At 33.0% G+C, this 23,898-nt stretch overlaps 1 protein-coding gene across 1 annotated transcript in view; it reads right to left on the reverse strand.

Moving 5' to 3' along the window:
* The window catches only part of dlp (glypican dally-like), a 146,979-nt gene extending 124,008 nt beyond the window's left edge, over positions 1 to 22,971 (reverse strand). The window contains exon 1 of the mRNA XM_090168771.1: positions 22,437 to 22,971. Coding sequence (XP_090024897.1) covers positions 22,437 to 22,749 — 313 coding nt within the window. The 5' untranslated portion in view covers positions 22,750 to 22,971. The remainder of the gene's footprint in view (positions 1 to 22,436) is intronic.
* Positions 22,972 to 23,898: the final 927 nt, after the last annotated feature.

The following is a 23,898-nucleotide window of genomic DNA, read 5'->3' on the forward strand; positions in this document are numbered from 1 at the left end:
TATTTCCATAGCTAGTTTTTGGTTAATTATCTTAATTCTGATATTTACTTAGTTTTTGATCAACAATCTTAATTCTGATATGTATTTAGTTTTTGATCAACAATCTTAATTCTGATATTTCCGTGGCTTTTGGTCAACAATCTTAATTCTGATATTTCCGTGGCTTTTGGTCAACAATCTTAATTCTGATATTTCCGTGGCTTTTGGTCAACAATCTTAATTCTGATATTTCCATAGCTAATTTTTGGTTAATTATCTTAATTCTGATATTTACTTAGTTTTTGATCAACAATCTTAATTCTGATATGTATTTAGTTTTTGATCAACAATCTTAATTCTGATATTTCCCTGGTTGTTTGGTCAACAATCTCAATTCTGATATTTTCTGAATTTTTGGGTCAACAATCTTAATTCTGATATTTCCATAGTTAGGTTTTGGTTAATTATCTTAATTCTGATATTTCCATAGTTAGTTTTTGTTTAATTATCTTAATTCTGATATTTCCATAGCTAGTTTTTGGTTAATTATCTTAATTCTGATATTTACTTAGTTTTTGATCAACAATCTTAATTCTGATATGTATTTAGTTTTTGATCAACAATCTTAATTCTGATATTTCCGTGGCTTTTGGTCAACAATCTTAATTCTGATATTTCCGTGGCTTTTGGTCAACAATCTTAATTCTGATATTTCCATAGCTAGTTTTTGGTTAATTATCTTAATTCTGATATTTACTTAGTTTTTGATCAACAATCTTAATTCTGATATGTATTTAGTTTTTGATCAACAATCTTAATTCTGATATTTCCGTGGCTTTTGGTCAACAATCTTAATTCTGATATTTCCGTGGCTTTTGGTCAACAATCTTAATTCTGATATTTCCATAGCTAGTTTTTGGTTAATTATCTTAATTCTGATATTTACTTAGTTTTTGATCAACAATCTTAATTCTGATATGTATTTAGTTTTTGATCAACAATCTTAATTCTGATATTTCCGTGGCTTTTGGTCAACAATCATAATTCCGATATTTCCGTTCCTTTTGGTCAACAATTTCAAATCTGATATTTTCTGAATTTTTGGTCAACAATTTCATTTCTGATATTCCTATGGTTTTTGGTAATTTCCCTGGGCAACAATCACACAATTCCAGGATATTTTCAGACTTTCCCCTCTATTCCAGATTTGAATGGCACATTAATATAAATATATAATAGGGAAAGCGTATCTCTTAAGCAGCGGCCAACGCGAGGGGAAATGTCAATGAAAGACGGGGGCAGAACGGCCAAAAGCGGCGACGTGTTAAGCGTGCTGCTCACAATGGACCGAATGGCCCCGGGTGCGCCGAAAACAGACACCCGGCGAACGCTAATGCGAGGTTGGCAGTCATTAGCCGTCTGGGTTATTTAGAAATGGCGTGACCCACCTGCCAAATATCATCCGAAAGAGGAGACGGACTTTCTGAGAAGCCATTCTCAGAAGTCGCGATTTCTCAACGCGAGACTGGCACAAAGGATGCCGTTTCCGTCAGCAAAATCAATTACCTGCTTTGTCGCGATCAAATCTTCTAGAAAGCTTGCCATCTTATTTAACTTGTTATTTGATATTCAACTTAGCGTGAAACCTATTACGAAATTACGCCTCATTAAGTCGTATAATGAAGTTTTTATGGCGTTGTGGATTTTCCCAGTTAGCTCGTGAAATTATATATATTTAAAGAAATACAGGCTGAATGGTTTCCGTTAACTAGGATGATACGACTATTAGGCCGAGCTAGTTGTCATCAACTTCAATACGTTTAACAGCCGATGTAGGAAAATACTACACTTCGATCATGGCCAAAGGACTATTGTTATATTTCCAGGGCTCCCAGCGATTTTTTTTTAATATTATAGGAATTATAGGAAATTTCATAAAAAATATAGGAATTTATAGGAACATTTTTAGCCAAAAATAGGAATTTATAGGAACATTTTTAGCCAAAAAATAGGAATTTATAGGAACATTTTTAGCCAAAAAATAGGAATTTATAGGAACATTTTAGCTAAAAACAGGAATTTATACGAACAATTTTAAAAAATAGGAAATTATAGGAGTATATTGAAATTATAGGAATTTATAGGAACTCTCGGAGCCAAACTGTTGATGTTTTCGGGAACACTGGACCTAAGCCAGAGCTAAGCTCTATTTAGAAGGCAAATTTTTCCCAAACGTTAAGGCTGTTTTCTAATACATTATTTTTAATATTATAGGAATTTCTGGATATAAATATAGAAAAACTAGAAAATTTCGGAAAAATAGGAATTTATAGGAACAATTTTGAGAAAATAGGAAATTATAGGAGCATATTGAAATTATAGGAACTCTGGGAGCCCTGTATTTCAAAACGCATATTATTAATTTAAAAAAAGGTTTTATATGAAGTTTTGTTTGATCATACAGAAAAATACTACACGTTGATCATGGTCAAAACGACGGAAGATTAACTATAATATTAAATTCCAAAAGAATTGTTAGATACTTTTCGTTGGTTGGACAAGATCAAAGTGTAGTATTTTTCCTTAGCATGAAAGATTACATTCCGTAAATTTAATGATTAATAATTTAATTTTAAAAATAATAAAATAGTTTATTTTTATAACGGCAAAATACTACAATTTGAATTTGTTTAGTTTAGTGTTGTCAGGAGATTTAAAAAATCACGTATTATACTTAAATGTAATTATGAAAATTAATGAAAGTACGTTATTTGGAAATTTCAATTTAGAGAAAATGCAATTAAATTTTATTATTAATTAATAATTCAATTTATTACAGATGAATAGTTTACGTTATCGCTGAACTCAAATTATTTACCAAATTGTCAAGAAAAAGAGTCATAAATCCTTAAAAAAATCAATTAAAATCCGATTTAAAACAAATAAATCGATTTGTTTATCAAGAATGTATTTATTTATACTCAGGGAGAATGAATATGTCGAGATTATTTTTAGCGTTTCTCAAATTCCACCCGTTGGGCCCCCCGGTATGCTCCTCCGCTTTAATAAAATCAAATAATACTGCAATCTCATTGGTTCTTAAAAATTACGTTTTTCGACGCGATTAACGCTGCAGCGAGGACGCAAAAAATAAGACCACCTCCTTTTTCCCTCCCCCCCCCCCTTTGGCGTGACGGGGTTAGGGGCTCAACGTGTCCGTCGATAGTCTCGACATATTCATTCTCCCTGAGTATAAATAAATACATTCTTGGTTTATTTTGTTATAAAAATAGAAAAAAACAACAACCCTGCTAATATCTCTCCTATTTTCTGTTAATTATCAATTTAAAAATTCCGGTTTTTCTTAATGCCAAGGGCCTTTCACCACCCCCTCCCCCAACTTCTGAAACGTTAATACGCCACTGTTTTAAAACGTCACAAAATTACACCAAATTGAAAAAGTAAATCAATTATTATATTGCAAACAATTTCAACTTTTGCAAAAATTGAAAGTTTTTTTCACCGTCAGAATGAAACAACGATTTCAGTAGAGACCTCTCTCGCTCGACCAATAAAGTAATAAGTAATTCATAAGCCTCTACATTTGAATATATTTTGGCAAGAAATAAAAAGGCAGCCGAAAAGACCATTAAATTCTATGCCCTCAGTATTTGATTTGGCGTCAGAAAATATCCCAAGAAAAAATAATGGATCGGTATTAGTCATTCAAATCACGGACATTAATTTCTCTATAAAAAAGCGCCACACAGCGGAAACTCGTGTAAGAAAAAATACTTTAGAGAGACCCCCCTTTCCCCTCGTGAGGAACTTTCAGCGACTTGATCCATCGTTGATTATTAATCATTTTTTTAACTCAGGGAGGGGATCAATTCGGAGAGGGATAGGAGGGGTTCGTTAAAAGGTCCTTCTCATCAAAAGGCAAAAATTGGGCTTCCATATTTACATAAGTTCAACGTTGCGAGACACGATTTTTGGCGATGGATGAAAAACAATTGAAACATCAAATTTATATACGGCTAACGCGTAGTTGCCTATAATAATGATTTTAGAATTGAATATTATTTGACGAGGTAAAATTAAATTATTCCTTTAACCCCTTGAGTTCGTAGAAAACCTCCAAATTGCCTCTGGCGTTCTAATATTTTAACGATCAAAGTTATCACCGTGTCTAATGAGTTATATTTATTGTAAATATATTTAAGGAAATATCTAAATTATGCGGATAAATCGGTATTTTTACCGACATTCGGGTTTACTGGAATTATTCTAATATAAGTTTAAAACGTAATGGACGAAACCGAAACAATATAAAAATAACGGATGAGAAAACTTTAAAGGGCCAATTACTTTGGTCACCAAGTTGGTCCAACTAATTGGGAACGAACAAAAAATGTTGGTACACGTTTTTCAGTTAGATGCCTTTTTTTTGGGTGCACTATGTAATTGAGATACCTAACTAATTTAAAGTTAACCAATGAAATTGAGTTATTCCACGACGTCACTGACACGGTAGCTTTGTAACCTTTGACCCGTTGTCTAAATCAGGGTTGCCACAAAATTTTCAGATTCAAATTCCCTGACTATTCCCTGTTTTCCCTAACCATTTTAAGAGATTTTTCCGGACTTATTAAGGCCAAAATTTTACTTTTATATTTTACTTTTATCAGAAGTTAATACATTTATATGGACTTATATTTCTGTAAAAAGGTTATTGCAATGTTGAAAAAATTAGCCAAACTTACAAGAAAATAAATGATAATCGTGGAATTTGTCATAAATCTAGAGTCAAATTACCTTCAAAAAGTGCCCAGATAAAATTGAATTCCCTGAATTTTTACCAATTCTTAAAATTCCTTGACTTTTTAAGCCCATTTTTAAATTCCCTGACTTTTCCCTGATTTCCCGGACGTGTGGCAACCCTGTAAATGACAAATAATTTTGACAGACTAAATTTCATAGAAATAGTATAGCACATGGATTAACAGACGGTAATTTAAAAAAAAATTGAATAATCTAGTGTTGTAAGTCGGAAAATTTCCCGCTCGGAAAATATTAAAAAAAGTTTTCATTCCATAATTAGTCTAATATTGTTTGCAAATTTAAATAAAGCGGCATTTTTGCATCATTTTTTCGAATCTAAAATTAAAACTAAACCTCTACACTAGCTTTAATCTAATTAACAATGTAGCGCTATTAATGTTTTGTAGTATGTTTACCAAAAGTTACAAAATTAAAAACCCTTAGAAAGTAATTTATGTTTAAATTTTTTATTTTTCCGATTTGCGAAAAATTTTCTGGAAAGGTTTTCGCATTTTATTTTTCCGGAAAATTAACAACACTAGAATAATCCCATTGGAGGAGCCCAAACCGTAAGCCCCCATGTGGCAATTGATGTACTATGGCAAATTAAATATTCAAATTGTTTATTGGACCCTATGTAATACAATCACTTATACCATATAAGCATTTTCTGAAATAAAACATAGTTGAGCGGATATGACGTAAATTACGGCCGAATAACGCGTCATCAACTTTATAAAAGGAAAACGGAAGTTGGTGAAACTGATTTGGAACTCCATTACATATTTTTAAACTCGTAACTCGCGATCACGAGAATTCGTTTCCATGGATTATATTTAGAGTTCACCATTTTTGTCCACTTATTGTAATATGTGGTGAAATATAATTTTTCGTTGGAAATGATAGCATGCAGAGACGCACTAGTTAATTTAGACATAATTTTGAGCTTGTAATTTAAGTAGTGATGTGAATTTATCGGTAAAAATAAAACTGTAAATTTACTATGAATTTTTTGATATAATCAAAACAATGGTTTGTTGTCATAATAATTATTAAAATAGTAATTTTATTTTACCATAGCCTTTGGTTAAATTAAACTTAGAGAAACCTCCTAGATAACCCCTTAGAAACACATTTAAATGTATGGAACGTAAAATCACAGTGCCGGGAATTCGGAGTCTTTAACAGGAAACTGATTTGGTTTTCTGGTCCGATGTAAAATGTAATTGTTTCTTCTTTTATTCGAAGTTTAACAAAATATTTTTGGGTGGTTTTTGCTTTATAAAAAAATTGGTAAATTTACCGGTAAAACCACTCTGTAAATTTACCGTAATTTTACCATTACTGGTAAATTTATCAATGTAAATTTACCGGTTCACATCTCTAAATTTAAGCCTACACGCGTACAAATCCCGTACACTTTTTCTTAAGGATTTTAGAAATCTCGAAATCAACTTGAAAATCCCGAAATCTGGGTTTAAATAGGTTCCAAAATCTCGAAATCTGGGCTTAAATAGGTTCCAAAATTTCTAAATCGGCCTAAAAAACCCCAGAAATCAACAAGAATATAGCGCTCCGAAATCTGAAAATCAGTTGTTTAATTTCTGGAACCACTGAGATTCAAAATACCGTACGCAAAATTTTCAAAAGTCAGACCACTCACCTACGCACTACAAGTATGTAGACCTACTCGGGCGATATCCGGGGGGAAGAGAAGAGGCAATTTCTCAATCCGCGAAGAGAAATAGTTCCGACTCCTCGATCGGAAAAAAGCCCTTAAATCCCACGCAATAGCAATTTTCATCTTGATTCGAAAATTGATGGCCGAGATGGCGAAAGGTACAGAATTCCAGCGACCCAATGTCGCCGAATCGGTTTTAGCATAACTTTCTAATTTAAGCCCCCCATCCCCCCCGTTCTCCCTTTGTGCATTCCACTCTCGCAGCCATCCGAAAGTTAAACGACGGATTTTTCAGATTCAAACGAGGTACACACGTTACATTCTACGAGAGGTTGGATTAATTTATGGCGGAATTATGCAATTCGCGCTATACGCTAATTAATCATAATTATGTTTCGGGATGATTAAGAAAGCGGGGGGGGGGTCTTCCCCTTTCTTTTATACCCCCCTGAAAGCAGTTAATACCTATCCTGGCTACAAGTCGAAGCAATTGCATATGTTGAGGATAATGAAAAAATATACGGTAAGAATACTTCAATGTAATGTCAAGTTGAAAAGTGTAGCATATTCCAACATGCGAAATAAAATCCAATTAATTAAAGATGATAAACGATTTAATTAGATAGAAAATGTATTTATAAATTGAGCGTTTCTATATTTTGTGGGACTATTTTGGAAAGAGTTCACCAACAATTTTCATTCGTTGTTGAGATATGAAAGAATTTTACTACTAAATAATTATGTAAATTTTATTAATAAAGGTATTTAATATTAATATTATTATTTAATATTGTATTATCTAAAGGATGATTGTTAAATTTAAATTAATAAATCGAAATATTCGAGATATGAAAGAATTCCACTACTAAATAATTATGAATTTTTTTATTGATAAAGGTATTTAATATTAATATTATTATTTTAATATTGTACTATCTAAAGGATGATTATTAAAATTAAATTAATAAATCGAAATATTCGAGATATGAAAGAATTCCACTACTAAATAATTATGTATTTTTTATTAATAAAGGTATTTAATATTAATATTTTTTAATAAACTGTTTTATCCAAAGGATGATTATTAAATTTAATTTAATAAATCGAAATATTCGAGATATGAAATATTTCCAATACTAAATAATTACGTAAATTTAAATTAATAAAGGTATTTAATATTAATATTATTATTTAGTATTGTATAATCCAAAGGACGATTAATAATTTAAATTAATAAATGGAAATATTTGAACACAATTTCAGAAACATGCCTTATTATTTAGATTGTATTATGAAATAAATTATTTTAAAATACGCAATGACCAACAGAAGCGTTAGTTTGGCTACCACGTTGTGCTAAGATTTCGCCATTCGCACCTCGGTTTGTTGGCCAAAAATATTGCCTAGTATTAATAGGTCTTTCAACCCTCAACGAAAAAGAATTCAAAAGATAATTTCAGTAATAAAATTACTTAAAAAAATATTTACTTTATATAACAGTACAGTCGTCCAAATTTACGATATTATAAACGTTTTAATGGTTAATTCTACAATCTAATATTTATCTTGTCTATTTTAAATATACCCCCGCATCAAAAGTCTGTACAAAATACGCAAACAAAACAAAAACCACTACTTAACCAAAACAACCTTTCCAACAGCAAAGTTCAACCGTAATTACACTAATTACGATAAACAAAAAACAATAATTATAAACTAAACTAAATAAACCTTACGTTGTCTCATTAAATAAAAATCATCAGCCGGTTGAAGTTCAAAATGGGAAGTAGCCAAATAAATGAAGACTAAAAAGAAATAATTAGCAGCTATTACAAACCAATAATTACGATAGGATGAAGATATAAAATTCAATTTACGAGTTTTTCGTAAAACAAACACGACTTAAATCGGCCTATCCCGCGGGGCAAATTGCCGAAACGAATCTCGGTATTTAACCGCGACGTCAGCGAACATCTCCACTTTTAGCTTTCCATTTTCTATTCTAATATCCCATCGGATAAAATGATATATCAAGGCTGCTTTTACAGACACCATTCTTAGAAGAAAAGTAATTTTTTTTATACAAACAAGCGTATCCAATGGTAAACGTACGTTCATTAAAAGGCCAGAGGCGAGCTATTTTGACGAGGTTTGGAGGAGGACCCGGTCCCGAAGCGAACAGGGTGGTCCTACCGTCTCTTAAATAGCGACTCGCGGTGGGCCACTGGCTCCTCCTAATTTGCCGTTCGAACAGCGGCGACGGTTCAAGTTCGGAATTACAAATCAGACTGGCTCGTTAATTTGGAGAGTTGTTAATTGGCGCGTGTTACAATTTGCGTCGAGGGACCGGCGAATTGGAATAAAGCAAATCGCGTCTTCGAATCTGATTAACACGCCTCGCAATTGGACTCAATTTAAGGATTTCGCCGCACTATTGAACTTCGTCAACGACAAATAAGGTCATTTGAGTTCGTGGGAGCAAAACCACGGAGCAAAGTTTGACTCATCTAGTGTCACTGCAAAAAGAGGAACTTATATAAACCCTATTTGATAAATTCACTAGAGTAACGCCATTAAAAACAGATTTTTAAATAGAAGTTTTACCAGCAAGGAACGTAGAAATTTTTATTTATCTAAAATAATAATAATAATAATAATCAGCTAGGCTAATACCCAAGGCACCACCTTAGGCCCAAGTCACCAAGTCAACTATAGGGACTTTTCGAGGGGTCGGACACTTGCCATTATTTTGTACGCGATTTCGGGATTTCATAGAGATTTTGGCGATTTTATCATTACTTGTTGAAGTGATTTTGGGATTTCAATGTTAATTTACCATAGCGAGAGTTAAAAGATTTTGCAATTTTAGACAAAGTGTACGGGATTTTGGTAATTGTCCGACCCCTCGGGACTTTTATTGCCTTTAATTCAGATGGCCGGGTTACGATGCGTAGGTCCTATAGGACCTACGCATAGGAGGGTGTTGGCAAGCCCTTCATGCCACGCAAGCAAACGGCTCCCTATACACTAACTATTGCCGTTAACCTCAACAAGTTTTTATGGGAGGGGAAACCGAAGAATTCGGGGAAACCCCCTTTAACCAGTGGGGAGAGAACTTGCAAACTCAACGCGGAAGGAGTAGTTCCGAGTTTTGCACCCAGTGCCACAAGCTGGGATCGAAACCGGCTCCTCTTGCTGCGAGGTGAAAGAGCTAACCACTTCACCTTCTTTGGTTGAACTTAGTAGTTTAAATGTGAAACACGATTAAAATAATTAATAGTGTTAGTTTTTGTAATAAATTAGCTTTTTCAGCTAACAGTGGAGATTAGCGTCATCTACTATAAATAAAAGCATTCAAATCGATCCTTTAATGGCTTTGCTCTAGATGTTTGTTTTCACCTTAAGAAATTTGTCAATCGGTCTATAGCAAAACGTAGCACGTTGTAAAATGCAAAATAACAGACAAAAATTACATTTTATTTTTGATCAAATACGGCATACTGAAAAACTTATAAACTGAGTTTGAAGATTACGACCCAGACAAACATAGTTTACCGATTTTTTTCAAAAACTGAGAATTTTTTTTTATATTAAAAATATTCCCTGTATAATTTGTATTATTTAAAAACTCTCCAATTACAATTTTTTTGAAAAAAAAATCAAATTGATTTAAATCGTGATTAAAATAAAGATTTAAATTAAGTGATTTTTAAAAAAATCGTTGATTTAAATCACACAATGTATTTCAATGAGGGAATAAAATTTTGAAAAAAATAGGTTATAAAAAAATTAAAATTTGAGCAACCTAAAATTCTAAAAGCAAGTAAATTTAATTAATATTATTTAATTCAAGATTAGCTAACTAATGAAAGTAAAACATCCATTAATTATACAATTAAATAACAATTAACTGTATAAAAATCAATAAATTCAAAAAAATACGATTTAAATAAAAAAAATCGATTAATTTGATTTTTATTTAAAAAAAAATTAAAAAAGTGGCAACCCTACTGTAGAGACTGGCACCCTAATAGTAGAAATATGGAAAGGGGGTAGACACAATGAAAACGGTGCAAAGGCCTCGGCGCATTAAATTCACAATGACTTTCTAATGGACGATGAATAAAAAGCACGTGACGCATCGTTGGGACGAAGCACTCGTAGCGCACTTTTTAAAATAAGAGGCGATTTTATGAATGCGCAATATTTTCAAGGTTCGTATACGGATGGAGAAACTGTTGGTTTCGATCCATTTATAACCAAAGCAACCAACCGTCTCGAACCTGTTTTTCAGATAAACGCAATTTTTTGCCTTTTGAAAATGTATTTTATTTTTGTGTATTCTATCCTGATAATAAAAGAGCGTCTACGGGGGCGAAGTGGGGATGTCAAATTATTCCATCAATTTTACACTAAAGATTAAACTGACATCTGCCGGGGGAATCAGGGGGAGTTCAAAAATGACGTAAAAGGTCCTCCACTTTAGGACCGTTCATATATTTATTTTGGCAATGACTTCCCAAAAATTCCAAAATGTCCATAATGGCAATCGAAACGTTTCTCTTTCGAAAAAGGAATTTGGAAATACGACTAAATATGGAGCGATTCGCATTATCGGAAAAAAGTTAGTATCGGAAGGCTATTACTAAACACTTTATTGTAAGTGTCCAACGTCAAGATTTTTCTCAATCTCAACAACTTTATCCCTTTTAAAATGGAAAAGTTTTTAAAGTAGTTTCCAATTAAATTATATTATATTATATTTAACGAGTTGTGTCTTAAGCCACTAAAATCGTTTAAAAAATAGGGGCCCAAATATTTCAAAAAAGGAACCAAATAGGGACGAATGTAAAACAGAACGAGGGGCTAACCACTCTTAGAAAGTCTGTACACCGGATTACGCTTAGATTATCACTGCCAAAGGCAGGGACTTCAAAGATGACGCGTAATCCCATTAGTACAGTCAAAGGTACGGCTCTGTACACCGATTACGCGGAGTGATCAGCCCCTCGAAACAGAATTAGATCTTTATTTGAACGAAATTCCAAAACTGACTTGGTATTTATATTTCTTTAAATTTTACAGCCTAACAGGGAGACTCTGTCCAACAATTTAATAATGTTACCGAGCTTGTTAATCCTAAGATTTGACAATTTTGTAAACAGTCCTTGAGCAGATGTATAAAAATATTTTAAGCCTACGATGGCTTCCCTGAATTTAAAAAAAATAGGGTACTTTAGGGACCAAATCCCGATTTTAAAGTAAATTAGGGACCTTGAAGAAAAATATGGACTTCGGTGTTTTAAGGACCGGGTGGGAGCCCTGCATAAGTGTATAGTTATATGCCATAAGTGTACAAGTTAGTCGAAATATTTAATAAGTATGCAAATTTTCATTCGTCAAAAATCATCATACAACCCAACAGTAAATTTTTCAAATGATAAAATAAATATAACTTTAGTATTATAGTAACCTTAACTAGATTAACCAATACACAGCGAAAGACCGTAACTTGGAAATCTATTCACAGACCATTACATAATCCGTAATCAATCAAATTTGGAAGCCTAGCTACAATTAGCAGCTTCTTCTAGGCTTTAAGCTTCTTAAAATTTCCCGATATTTCCCGGACTTTTCCCCAACTTCTTAAAATTTCCATATATTTCCCTTACTTCTCAAAATATCCTGATATTTCCCCGATGTTTCCCTAACTTATAAAAATATCCCGAAATTTCCCCGACTTTTTCCTATCTTCCCCCCCTTATTTCAATAACTTCCTAAAATTCCCCGATATTTCCCTATCTTATTAAAATATCCCTACATTTCCCTGAATTCTTAAAATTTCCCGATATTTCCCTATTTATCCCTAATATATTAAAATTATCCCCGATATTTTCTGAATTTTCCCTAACTTCTTAAATTCCTCTTATTTCCTGACTTTTCCCTAACTTCTGAAAATTCCACTATATTTCAGACTTTTCCCTAACTTTTTAAAATTCCTCTTATTTCCTGACTTTTCCCTAACTTCTGAAAATTCCACTATATTTCTGACTTTTCCCTAACTTCTTATTCAGATTATTTTTCAGGTTTACAGGTACTGTAGCCACGCTAAAAATCAACTCAACAAAGTTATTATCCCTAATTATAAATAAATACATTCTTGACCTCAGTAAATATTTAACACCCAGAAGAAACTTAACAGACACACTTACACGAAACGTGATTATAAACTTTTGGTAAAATTGAAAAGATTCTTAGATTAAGAATGCGGGTTTCGAAGACGAAGCCAAGGAAGAAAGAAAGAACAGGGTTTGGCGAAAACACATCCTCTCCGGCGTCAGACTCAGAAATTTGGTTGAAGTGCAGCGGCGCCACTTCAAAGGCGAAAACGAATCTTCTCTATCTTCCTCTCTGCCAACAAGATTTAATGTTTTAGGCAAACTAAGGACGCGCGGGGAGGGAGGAAATAATGATAACCTCTTTCACCTACACTCACCGTTCTCATAAAAGTCTTCAGGGGATAAAGGAACAAGAACAGACTCAGTTTCTTGTAGCACTTTCGCTATTATATTCCCAAGCTAGATAGATCAATTATTGCAGTATTTTAACCAATATTATTTCACAACATATCCTAAAGAAATTTTGCCTTCTTTAAACTATCAGTACTCCCATCAAAAATTCAATATCTTTAAAAACAATTTTGAAATTAGGTAGTTTTAGTTAGAAAAGTTTATTGAAAAAAGTACATATTTTATCCTATTTATATTGCAAAAAGTACATATTTTATCCTATTTATATTGCAAAAAGTACTTATTTTACCCGATTTTAATTGCCAAAAAGTACCTATTTTACCTTATGTACTATGTTTGAACTGTTTTAATGTTATACCTCAGATTTGACTATTTTGAGCAGATGTATTAAAATATTTTAAGTTTACTGAATTTCATGAAAAAATTGTACTTTAGCAACCAAATACCGATTTTTGGGTAGAAAGTAAGGACTTTTGGGAATTTTAGGGACCTGGTGGGAGCTCCGAATTTTTTTTAAATTTGTGAAAGAACTGAAATGTCAAATTATTAATAATAAAAAAAATTATTTAAAGCTAGAGCAAAATAAGGTATTTATTAATAATAAAAAAAATTATTTAAAGCTAGAGCAAAATAAGGTATTTATTAATAATAAAAAAAATTATTTAAAGCTAGAGCAAAATAAGGTATTTATTAATAATAAAAAAAATTATTTAAAGCTAGAGCAAAATAAGGTATTTATTAATAATAAAAAAATTATTTAAAGCTAGAGCAAAATAAGGTATTTATTAATAATAAAAAAATTATTTAAAGCTAGAGCAAAATAAGGTATTTATTAATAATAAAAAAAATTATTTAAAGCTAGAGCAAAATAAGGTATTTATTAATAATAAAAAAAAATATTTAAAGCTAGAGCAAAATAAGGTATTTATTAATAATAAAAAAATTATTTAAAGCTAGAGCAAAATAAGGTATTTATTAATAATAAAAAAAATTATTTAAAGCTAGAGCAAAATAAGGTATTTAATACTATTTATTTAGACCTAGGGATAAGCAGCTTACTCATGCGAGCGTAAGGTGGATTGGGAACCAAAATATTTATTTAGCGAATAATTGATAGCTTTGTTGACAACTGTACTGAAGCAAAACAGTAAAAACGCTAATTATAAGTAATTTAAAAATACTATAAAAAATAATTTACGAATTAAAGTACATATTTAAAAAATAAACAAGAGGTTACCAAAAATAAACTTAAAATAATTAAAACGTTGTGAAATAAATAAAACTTGGAAAACTTTAACTACCATACTATGGTTAAAATATGAACGTTGACTTTTTTTAATAAAATATCAAAACTTCATGAATATAAGACGATTGTTTAACGGGAAATATTTTTTAAATTAGTCAACATATTGACGTTAAAAATAATTATAACCTTATTGCTAAAGCAAGGGATATTTCGTTCTAAAATAGATATGATTTCATCCCTAATAATTGTTCCAGTATACCGTTAGAGACTCGTTTACGCGTTTCGTTTTTGAAAAGAACTGGTTTTCTAAAAAAGACGTACATTTTGAAAAGAAAACGCAAATGTCAGACATTCCGTTATAGCCCTTTTACAGGGAAGAGAGCCTTCCAGGGTTGGAGAAATAATAAAAATAGTTAAGTACATCCCCATATACAAAGCAAAACCGTGAAATATGCTTTTGGACGACTGCGTACGGGCGGAGCGGAGCTGGCAGGCGGCCAAATTCTTCGGGCAATCTCTTCGGCTCGCATCTTTAGACCCACAAATTTTTATTTCTTCGTGTTTATTAGGGCAACTATTAATCAGACTGCGATTTTATAAGGGAGTTTTTTTTCTGCTGTGGTATTTCGCATACGCCATCTGCATTTCGAAATTGGTACCATTTGGATTAAAACGATACAATATTTAGGTACCAAACTTTACATTGGTAGTCGAAGAATGTATTTATGAAAATGACTATGTTGAGAACAATTTTGGTAGAGTTGTAAGTCAGAAAATTAGCGGGGCCATATTTTCCGAAAAATTTCAGGATTTTCCCAAAAAAAAAATAAAATAAAAGATTTAATTCCATGATTAGCCTAATGTTGTTCGCAAATTTAAATTTGGTGGCATTTTCGTCTCATTTTATCGGAAAATTATATAGGTAAAAAAAAGAGAAAGATTTAAATTCCATGATTAGCCTAATATGGTTCGCAATTTTTCGCCTCATTTTATCGAATCCAAAAGTAAAACTAAACCTCTAGACCCTTGAAAAGTAATATATGTTTCAATATTTTTTTCTTCCGCATTTAATTTTTAGTGACGTTTTTTTCTTGGGAATGATCATAGCAAACAGTTAAGGTTAAATAATTAAATATTGTACTTATGGCTAATATAATCGGCCAAAGTATCACGTTATTTCCCTAATTAGGCTTAGTTTTCTCCCAATTGGTCGTTTTTTACTTCGAGTTTTGTAACGTTCTCATATTAAATTTCAATCATTATTCTCGTGAATTTCCGCTTTAGGCTTTGCTTCTCTATGAAACAAATACAAATTAATTTAATTGAAAATTATCTATAAACAGTGTTCATACAGCTATTGGTAATCCAATTTCATGATTGTAATTTAATATACATAATAAATTCAAATCTTTAATAAGAAAAACTTATTGATTTAAATTTGTATTAATTAGGGAAAAGTTTCCGAACCCTCATAAATTTCTCTAATTTCCCTGATTTTACTAAAAAAATTGGAATTTCCCTGACATTTCTGTCGACAATCGATGATATTTCCAGGTTTTCAAGGTTTGTATGACCCTGATAAATACAATTTTGTAGCCTATTACAAAGTTTCACGCGAGGATATACTATAGGTAAAATTTTTAATTTGGAATTGAGGTAATCTTTTTAATATTGACACGGGATTTTTAGCACTGAAAATACCATTCCAGTTATTTTGATAGACTACTTACAATCAAAGACCCGTTTATAAGTGTAAAATAATCTATTCGAACGTAAGTTATTATCAGTTTAGAAGCGAGTTTATCTAGAGTAAATATTTCCCATATTATCAATAGTATTTTTTCGGTAAATTATAAAACCACTTGACAAGAATCAAGCAACCCACTTCAAAACACCACCAGCAATACGCACGGCTAACATTAGAGATAAACAAATACTCATTGTAACATTTGGGTTGAGTCACCGCGTAAAACGGAGTAAACACTATTTTGCAAATTTTTAGTTTCTCCAAATGAATAACTCGTTGAGATTAGAATCGAGGAAAGTCAGCCGTCTAAATTAAAACTAATTGAGAAAACAGCGAAGGTTTTGATAGCGTCGGCAGGGTCGGCTCTGTTGGGACACGCTTATTTTGAAACGTATCAAAATTTTTTCGAAGAAAAATTGCTTGAACTTTCTTCAACTTTTTGAAGATTAGTCGCGAGTTCCGCGAGCCAAGAGAGTGATAGCGTTGCCAAAAATATAAAAAAGATGAAGGCTGCATAAATGGTTTCACACATACGCTCACAATCGTACACCCACCCATCGCCTTGCGCCAAAAATACTTAAAATTCCCCTACAATTGACTAGGCCTATTTTTATACAGCCGCATGTCATTATCTTGCGAAATAGCAGTGTGACTGACTTTGCCTGATTGTTTACAAGTTAGACGAATTTTTAAATTGACTTTTTAATTACTATAGACCGCAATACATTTACATAATCTATAGACAGGCGATACAACTTTAAAACGGTTATTTTAGACTTTAATATTATCTTAAAATAACTTATAATATTTCAACTCAATTCATCTGCTATTCAATTGGAATTAAGGCATCAGAGTACTAGTAAATAATAACTTCAAAACAATCTAACAATTTCCTAAAATATCCTCTCAATTCCTCTTATTTGTAATTGGAATTAAGGCATAAGAGTACTAGTAAATAATAACTTCAAAACCAACTAAAAATTTCCCAAAATACCCTCTCAATTCCTCTTATTTGTAATTGGAATTAAGGCATAAGAGTACTAGTAAATAATAACTTCAAAACAATCTAACAATTTCCTAAAATACCCTCTCAAATCCTCTTATCTGTGATTGGAATTAAGAGAGAAATCTAAAAAGTAACTGTGAGAACAAAGCGACTTTTAGCCAGAAAAAAAGGAGCATCAAATATATTTGTACAAGTAGGCTCACGCTCTAGCCTTTCCTTGAAGTATCACGCCAGTGAAGCGAAAAGAAAAGAGAGATGGCAATTACCGAGATCTCCGAGACTAAGAACAGAACAGGTAATTACTGGGGGAAACGGTCGGGGGGACGGAAGTCTGCCGTTCTTGGAGGGGCTAAAGTTGGGGTCTAACACGCAACCCATGCTAACAAGCCGAAGAAATTTGGTACGGGTATTAGGAAAATAGATGGACCAGGGGGGGGGGGGGGGGATACCGTCCTGCCCTAAGAATTTTGGGGAGGGGGAAATACCGGGTACGTCTATCGAAGCGATAAAAAATTTCCCCATACGACAAACGTCACATTCGTAACGTTAAAAATATTAGGCAGGTTAAGCCCGTTTTAAGAAAACGTGTAGGGGGACCTTGTAGATTACATTTACACTACACGTTCGCCGTACGCATTTTATAGTTCGTACTTAACCCATCTATTGTAAACCCTTGGAAATGTCGTTACTTCAATTTAAATAAGGCGTATCTTGGACCATCTTAAACAGGGTTACCACCAATTTTTTAAAATCAAATTCCCTGACCATTTTTAGAGATTTTCCCTGACTTTTTTAAGGTCACAATTTTTATTTTATTTTATATTTCACTTTTATTAGAAGTTAATAAATTTAAATGGACTTGTATTTCAGTAATAAAGCTATTGCCATGTTGCAAAAATTAGCCAAACTTTCAAGGAAATAAATTATAATCATAGAATTTGTAATAGATCTAGTGTTAAATTACCTTAAAAAATGTGAAGATAAAATTGAATTATTTTACTTTTCCCTGACGTTTTACAAATTCTTAAAATTCCCTGACTTTCTAAGCATATTTTTTAATTCCCTGGTTTCCCCAACGGGTTGCAACCCTGTCAAAGGTAGAGTTACGACGTTTTTAAAGTAAGCCAACCAAATGTGTGAGGATCTTGTAGACGCAGAATGTTTTTACACTACCCGCTCACCGTACGCGTTTTCTAGCTCGTACTTAACCCGTAAATCCTTGGAAATGTCGTTACTTTAGTTTAAATAAGACGTAATTTGTACCATATTAAAGGTGAAGTTACGACGTTTTTAAACTAAGCCAACCAAATGTTTGAGGATCTTGTAGACGCAGACTAACAACACTACTCGCTCGCCGTACGCGTTTTCTAGTTCATACTTAACCAGTCCATTGTAAATCCTTGGAAAAGCTAACCAAATGTGGGGTAATCAGTACAAACTATTAATTAAACGGAAGCCTAATTAAAATTAAAATTACCATTTTGCTCCAAATGCAAAATTTATAAATAAAGGGAAAAAATATCGTACGAAATATAACAGAAAAACCATCTTAATTAAATGGGGTGATAATTAAAAAGCAATTGGCCCTTGACACCAATTTATCTTCATAACGCGCGTGCGAAGCTAATTAGCCGGAGACGTCATCAGCCGACTGCCAGATCAAATTCCAAAGCTGGTTTTTGCTCAAATCACTCGCGGCGAAAAATTAAAATTAGGTTAAGGAGAGGTTTATACCATACATCACTGACTTGATTTTTGAACCTTTTTCAAAGTTATAAACCAAATTTTAAATTTGAATAATGGACAGGTTAATTTGCTATTTAGTATCTACAATTATGTAGTAATTTAGACTTAGGGGTGATGTGAAGACGATCCGGGTTCACCATGGTCTAATTTTCCACAATTCACGAAAGGTGGAAAACCGCCAGTTATAAGAAACCAACTATATACAGGGTTTCTTACGAAATTTACGGATCATGAATTTCCATGACTAATTTTCAAAATTTTCCCTGACAATTTTTGTACAATAAATGAAATATTTCTGGTAAAATCTGGCAATACATGTGATACGTATATTTAATACATATTTCAAAAATTAATTTGCGTGACTTTTGGCGGCAATTTTCCAGTTTCCTGACTTTAACTTGGATTGTTGGGGCTATTTGCAAGTTCCTTGAATTTTTCCTGGCTTTTTGGGGCTATTTTCAAGTTCCCTGTTCAATTTTTCAAGGCCTTTTGGGACTATTTTCAAGTTACCTGAATTTTCTATAGCTTTTTGGGGCTATTTTCAAGTTCCCAGTTCAATTTTCCCTGGTCTTTTGGGAATATTTTCAAAATCCCTGACTTTTCCCTGGATTTTTGGGGTTATTTTCAAGGTCCGAGTTCAATTTTCCCTGGCCTTTAGGAACTATTTTCAAGTTCCCTGAATTTTTCGTTCTATTTTCCTGGAATTTGGGCGCTATTTTCAAGTTCCCTGACTTTACCCTGTCTTTTTGAGACAATTTTCAAGTTCCCTGACTTTCCCCTGGCCCTTTGAGGCTATTTTCAAGTTCCCTGACTTTCCCCTGGCCCTTTGAGGCTATTTTCAAGTTCCCTGACTTTCCCCTGGCCCTTTGAGGCTATTTTCAAGTTCCCTGACTTTTCCCCGGATTTTTGGGGCTATTTTCAAGTTCCCTGACTTTACCCTGTCTTTTTGAGACAATTTTCAAGTTCCCTGACTTTCCCCTGGCCCTTTGAGGCTATTTTCAAGTTCCCTGACTTTTCCCTGGATTTTTGGGGCTATTTTCAAGTTCCCTGACATTTCCCTGGATTTTTGAGGCTATTTTCAAGTTCCCTGACTTTCCCCTGGCCCTTTGAGGCTATTTTCAAGTTCCCTGACTTTCCCCTGGCCCTTTGAGGCTATTTTCAAGTTCCCTGACTTTCCCCTGGCCCTTTGAGGCTATTTTCAAGTTCCCTGACTTCTCCCTGGCCCTTTGAGGCTATTTTCAAGTTCCCTGACTTTTCCCTGGATTTTTTAGGCTATTTTCAAGTTCCCTGACTTTTAGGGGCTATTTACAAGTTCCCTGACTGCCCGAATTGATGAATTTAAAGAAGAGTTCGCGCATAGATATTAACGATAGATCAACGAATTTCACATTTCCACCACAAGATATTGCAGAAAGCAGAGATGGATTAACGCTAGTTAAGTTAAAATAAAATCGTCGCGAGTGTTAGCATATGCGAACAAAGTTTTAGCGAGTAAAGTTTCACTTTTAACAGACTGAGCTTTTTGTAGGAGGGGTGTTATGTTGGCGAGTAAAGGGGTCACCGAAAGGTCAAGAATGCGCATCACGCCCCGGAGGAGATGCGCTGGGAACCGAATACCCCCCCGTCGGCGGAGGGGGGCGCGTTTAAGAGAAAAGAACTGAAAAACGAATGACGTCTACAAACTTACGTACTTTCTATTTCCCAAAAAAAACAAGGTGTAAAAATAACTCCAAGCTGTATCAAAAATATTATACTGACGGGAAATTTCAGATGGAGGGATTTATAAGGGATTTCAGCGTTGAAATCGTTTTTACCTAAGCTATGAATTTCATATTACATAGAATGATTTAAAAACAAGGATCTTTCCGAAAATATCGTTATAGATTGATTTAAAGTTAAAGTTTCACTTTACATCTTTATGGTAGATTTATGGGCAATATTTTTAGTTATTATGGATTTTTAAATTTACTTTAGCTTTTATTGGTTTATAATTCACTTTTGCTTTTATTTGTTTATAATTTACCTTTGCTTTTATTGGTTTATAATTTACCTTTGCTTTTATTGGTTTATAATTTACCTTTGATTTTATGGATTTTTAAATTTACTTTTGATTTAATTGATTTTTAAATTTACTTTTGATTTTATTGATTCATAACTTACTTTTGCTTTTATGGATTTATAATTTACTTTTGCTTATATTGATTTATAATTTACTTTTGATTTTATTGATTTATAATTTACTTTTATTGATTTACAATTTACTTTTGCTTTTATTGATTTATAATTTACTTTTGATTTTATTGATTTATAATTTACTTTTATTGATTTACAATTTACTTTTGCTTTTATTGATTTATAAAATACTTTTGCTTTTATTTATTTTTTAATTTACTTTTTCTTTTATTGATTTATAATTTACTTTTCCTTTTATTGATTTATAATTTAATTTTCCTTTTATTGATTTATAATTTCTTTTTGATTTATTTGATTTTTAATTTAATTATGATTTAATTGATTTTTAATTTACTTTGGATTTAATTGATTTATTACTTACTTTTGATTTAATTGATTTATTATTTACTTTTGATGTAACTGATTTTAATTTACTTTTGATGTAACTGATTTTAATTTACTTTTGATGTAACTGATTTTAATTTGCTTTTGATGTAACTAAGCTAGGCTAATAGTCTAATACTCTGGCACCAACTTAGGCCTAAGTCATCAAGCGACTTTTGAAGCCCTTGATTAATAATTTGAGAGCAGCGATAATGTAAAATAAAAATTAAATTAATATTAATTAAAGTTAATAACTTTTTCAATTTAGTTCTGACCTGAATTGACATTACTACAAACCGTGTTTTCGTACATTTACATAAATTACTTCAGTGAATGAAGATGTCCTTTCAAAGGAGGACGGGACACGTAAAATTGGGTTTCGCGTTACTGTAAACATTGGCTGAAAATTTCTAACGCTTCTCAAATAATGAAATATTTAAAACTGGACCACCACCATCTTTAAAGAGTTAATGTTGAATTGTCGAAATACAATTTAAACCCAGCCTACCAGGATTTAGCAAAACATTATTCTTTATTATGAAAATTAGGATGTTGGAGAAATAATTTTAAAACTTTTTGCGTTATAACGAGTATCAACTGTGAACAAAGTATTTTCGTGAGTATCAGTTACCTATAAGAACTTTTTAAGTAACTCTACAAAAGGTTTCTTTATGCTCACGCTAATACTCAGTACTGTTATTATCTTTCTAAGACTATCCCAAGACACAACAATAAAATGCACGGCGGGTATTGTGGTCCAACACCTCGTTATGAAACTTAAGCCAGTTCCCTTACAAACATTTTATCAGATGAAGAAATCAGAGAACGCGAAAAAGCGGGCTTGATTTTGACAAGAGTATATTTTTTGCGTCAAATCGATAATATGTAATATAATAAACTTCTGATATTACAAAATTATAGTACGCTAACTTAGTTAATAGTACTGAAAATTATTGTAAAGGTAAATATTAATGTTAAAGGTTTGAAACGCGTTTTGTAAAGTAAAATACAAGCAGTCGCTAAGCCTAGGCTATCTGTCAATCTAGAATGGTAGCGAAGGCGCTGGAAGAGGCAAGAAGCCCGTGATTTTTCCGGGAAAGCGACCAAAAAAGAACAAAACTCACCCGAAATCGCTTGCTGCGGTACATCTTCTTCCTTAAATATTCCCTTGGCCGTGTAGGCGTATTTAACGCTAGAGCAGGCCAAACCTACGACTGGCACTGGTTCTTTGTCCCCCGTTGGTGTACAGTTAAATAGTCCTAGTACACTTAATAATATTAAACAAAACATTGTTCGTTTAGCCACGACGGCCGGGTACGCGACGAAAGAAGGAAATAGCCGAGGCCTAAGCGCGTCGTCGATGCGTTCGTTAGTCCTCCGCCGCGGGTACTCGCCGCGTTCCTTCGCCGGGAACGATAACCGGAATCCGGGCAGCATCTTTCTATCAATATTTTCGCGTGTCGGGCCTTGTACGAACAACTTGAACTCGGCGCGTCAGTTTATTTGGTTTTAAACGTCGAGTCCTCAATTCGCTTTGATTAGTGGTCATCTAGCGAACTGGACAACAGCGAAGCTCGAGTTATGATCCATTATTCCGCTAACGTGCATTGGCGATTGTGAGTAACAAAATCGAATGTCCGCTAGCAACTCTCTTCGGAAACTCACCGGAGTCACCGCATTCTCTCGCTGCTTTCCCTCCCCGGTTATTTCGCGTCACCAGCGCTTGGTGGCAGCACTGAAAAGCGTCGTTTTATTTAAAAAATATCTTTTTCTTTTTCGCAACGTGGCTATCACCATCTATTAGCATTTTAATCCCACTAAATAATAACTGTATTTTATTTGTTTATTCGGAAATATACAAACAACTACACATAGTAAAGGTTTCGTGTAATCATTTAAGTAACTACGACTAAATAATGAAAGGAACGATTTTGTAGCTCACTAGATGGCACCTAAATGTAGAAATACGTAACATTTGGGCGGGTATTTTGAAAAATATAGATTTAAATATTTGAATGAGTACTGCATGTGAGTTGATATATTCCCGATTATTTTTGATAGCAGAGTGCGGTTTTCACCATTAGTATCTCAATTCATAAACATTAAATAACGTTTTAAAGCAAAAATCTTAGTTCGTGATACGTGGGTTCATACTGAGCCCTAAAAAGTACGATAGCCCTTGAGTGCTTATACGAACCTTGACCAAAGCCGATTCCCATAAGCGCTTGGCGACAGTACCGAAAAGCGTCCTTTTCTCTAGAGCCTGACGCCGCAATTGGCACTCCGGCGCGCCAATTTTTAATTTTATTTTCGGCGCGCCGCTGTCGCCGAAATATGAACTATCTGCTCCGTTTTCCCAATGAGTTCGACCATAAGTCAATAATATTTTTGCATAAGTTTGTCACTTTTTCCTGAGAGCTAGTAACGAAGTGACACCATCACAAGAAGAAAATCTCCCCCTAGCGAGGCGCTGTCCAAGGCTACGTGTGACGCGTTAGCTAGCGGACGCAAAACGGCAACGAAGCCCGTGTTTTGTGAATAGCTCTCAGTAAAATATTTGAATGTGAAGAATAGGAAGTGTCACAC

This window comes from Leiobunum rupestre, chromosome 3 (assembly GCF_980474605.1).
Source record: "Leiobunum rupestre chromosome 3, qqLeiRupe1.1.hap1, whole genome shotgun sequence".
Lineage (NCBI taxonomy): Eukaryota > Metazoa > Arthropoda > Arachnida > Opiliones > Sclerosomatidae > Leiobunum > Leiobunum rupestre.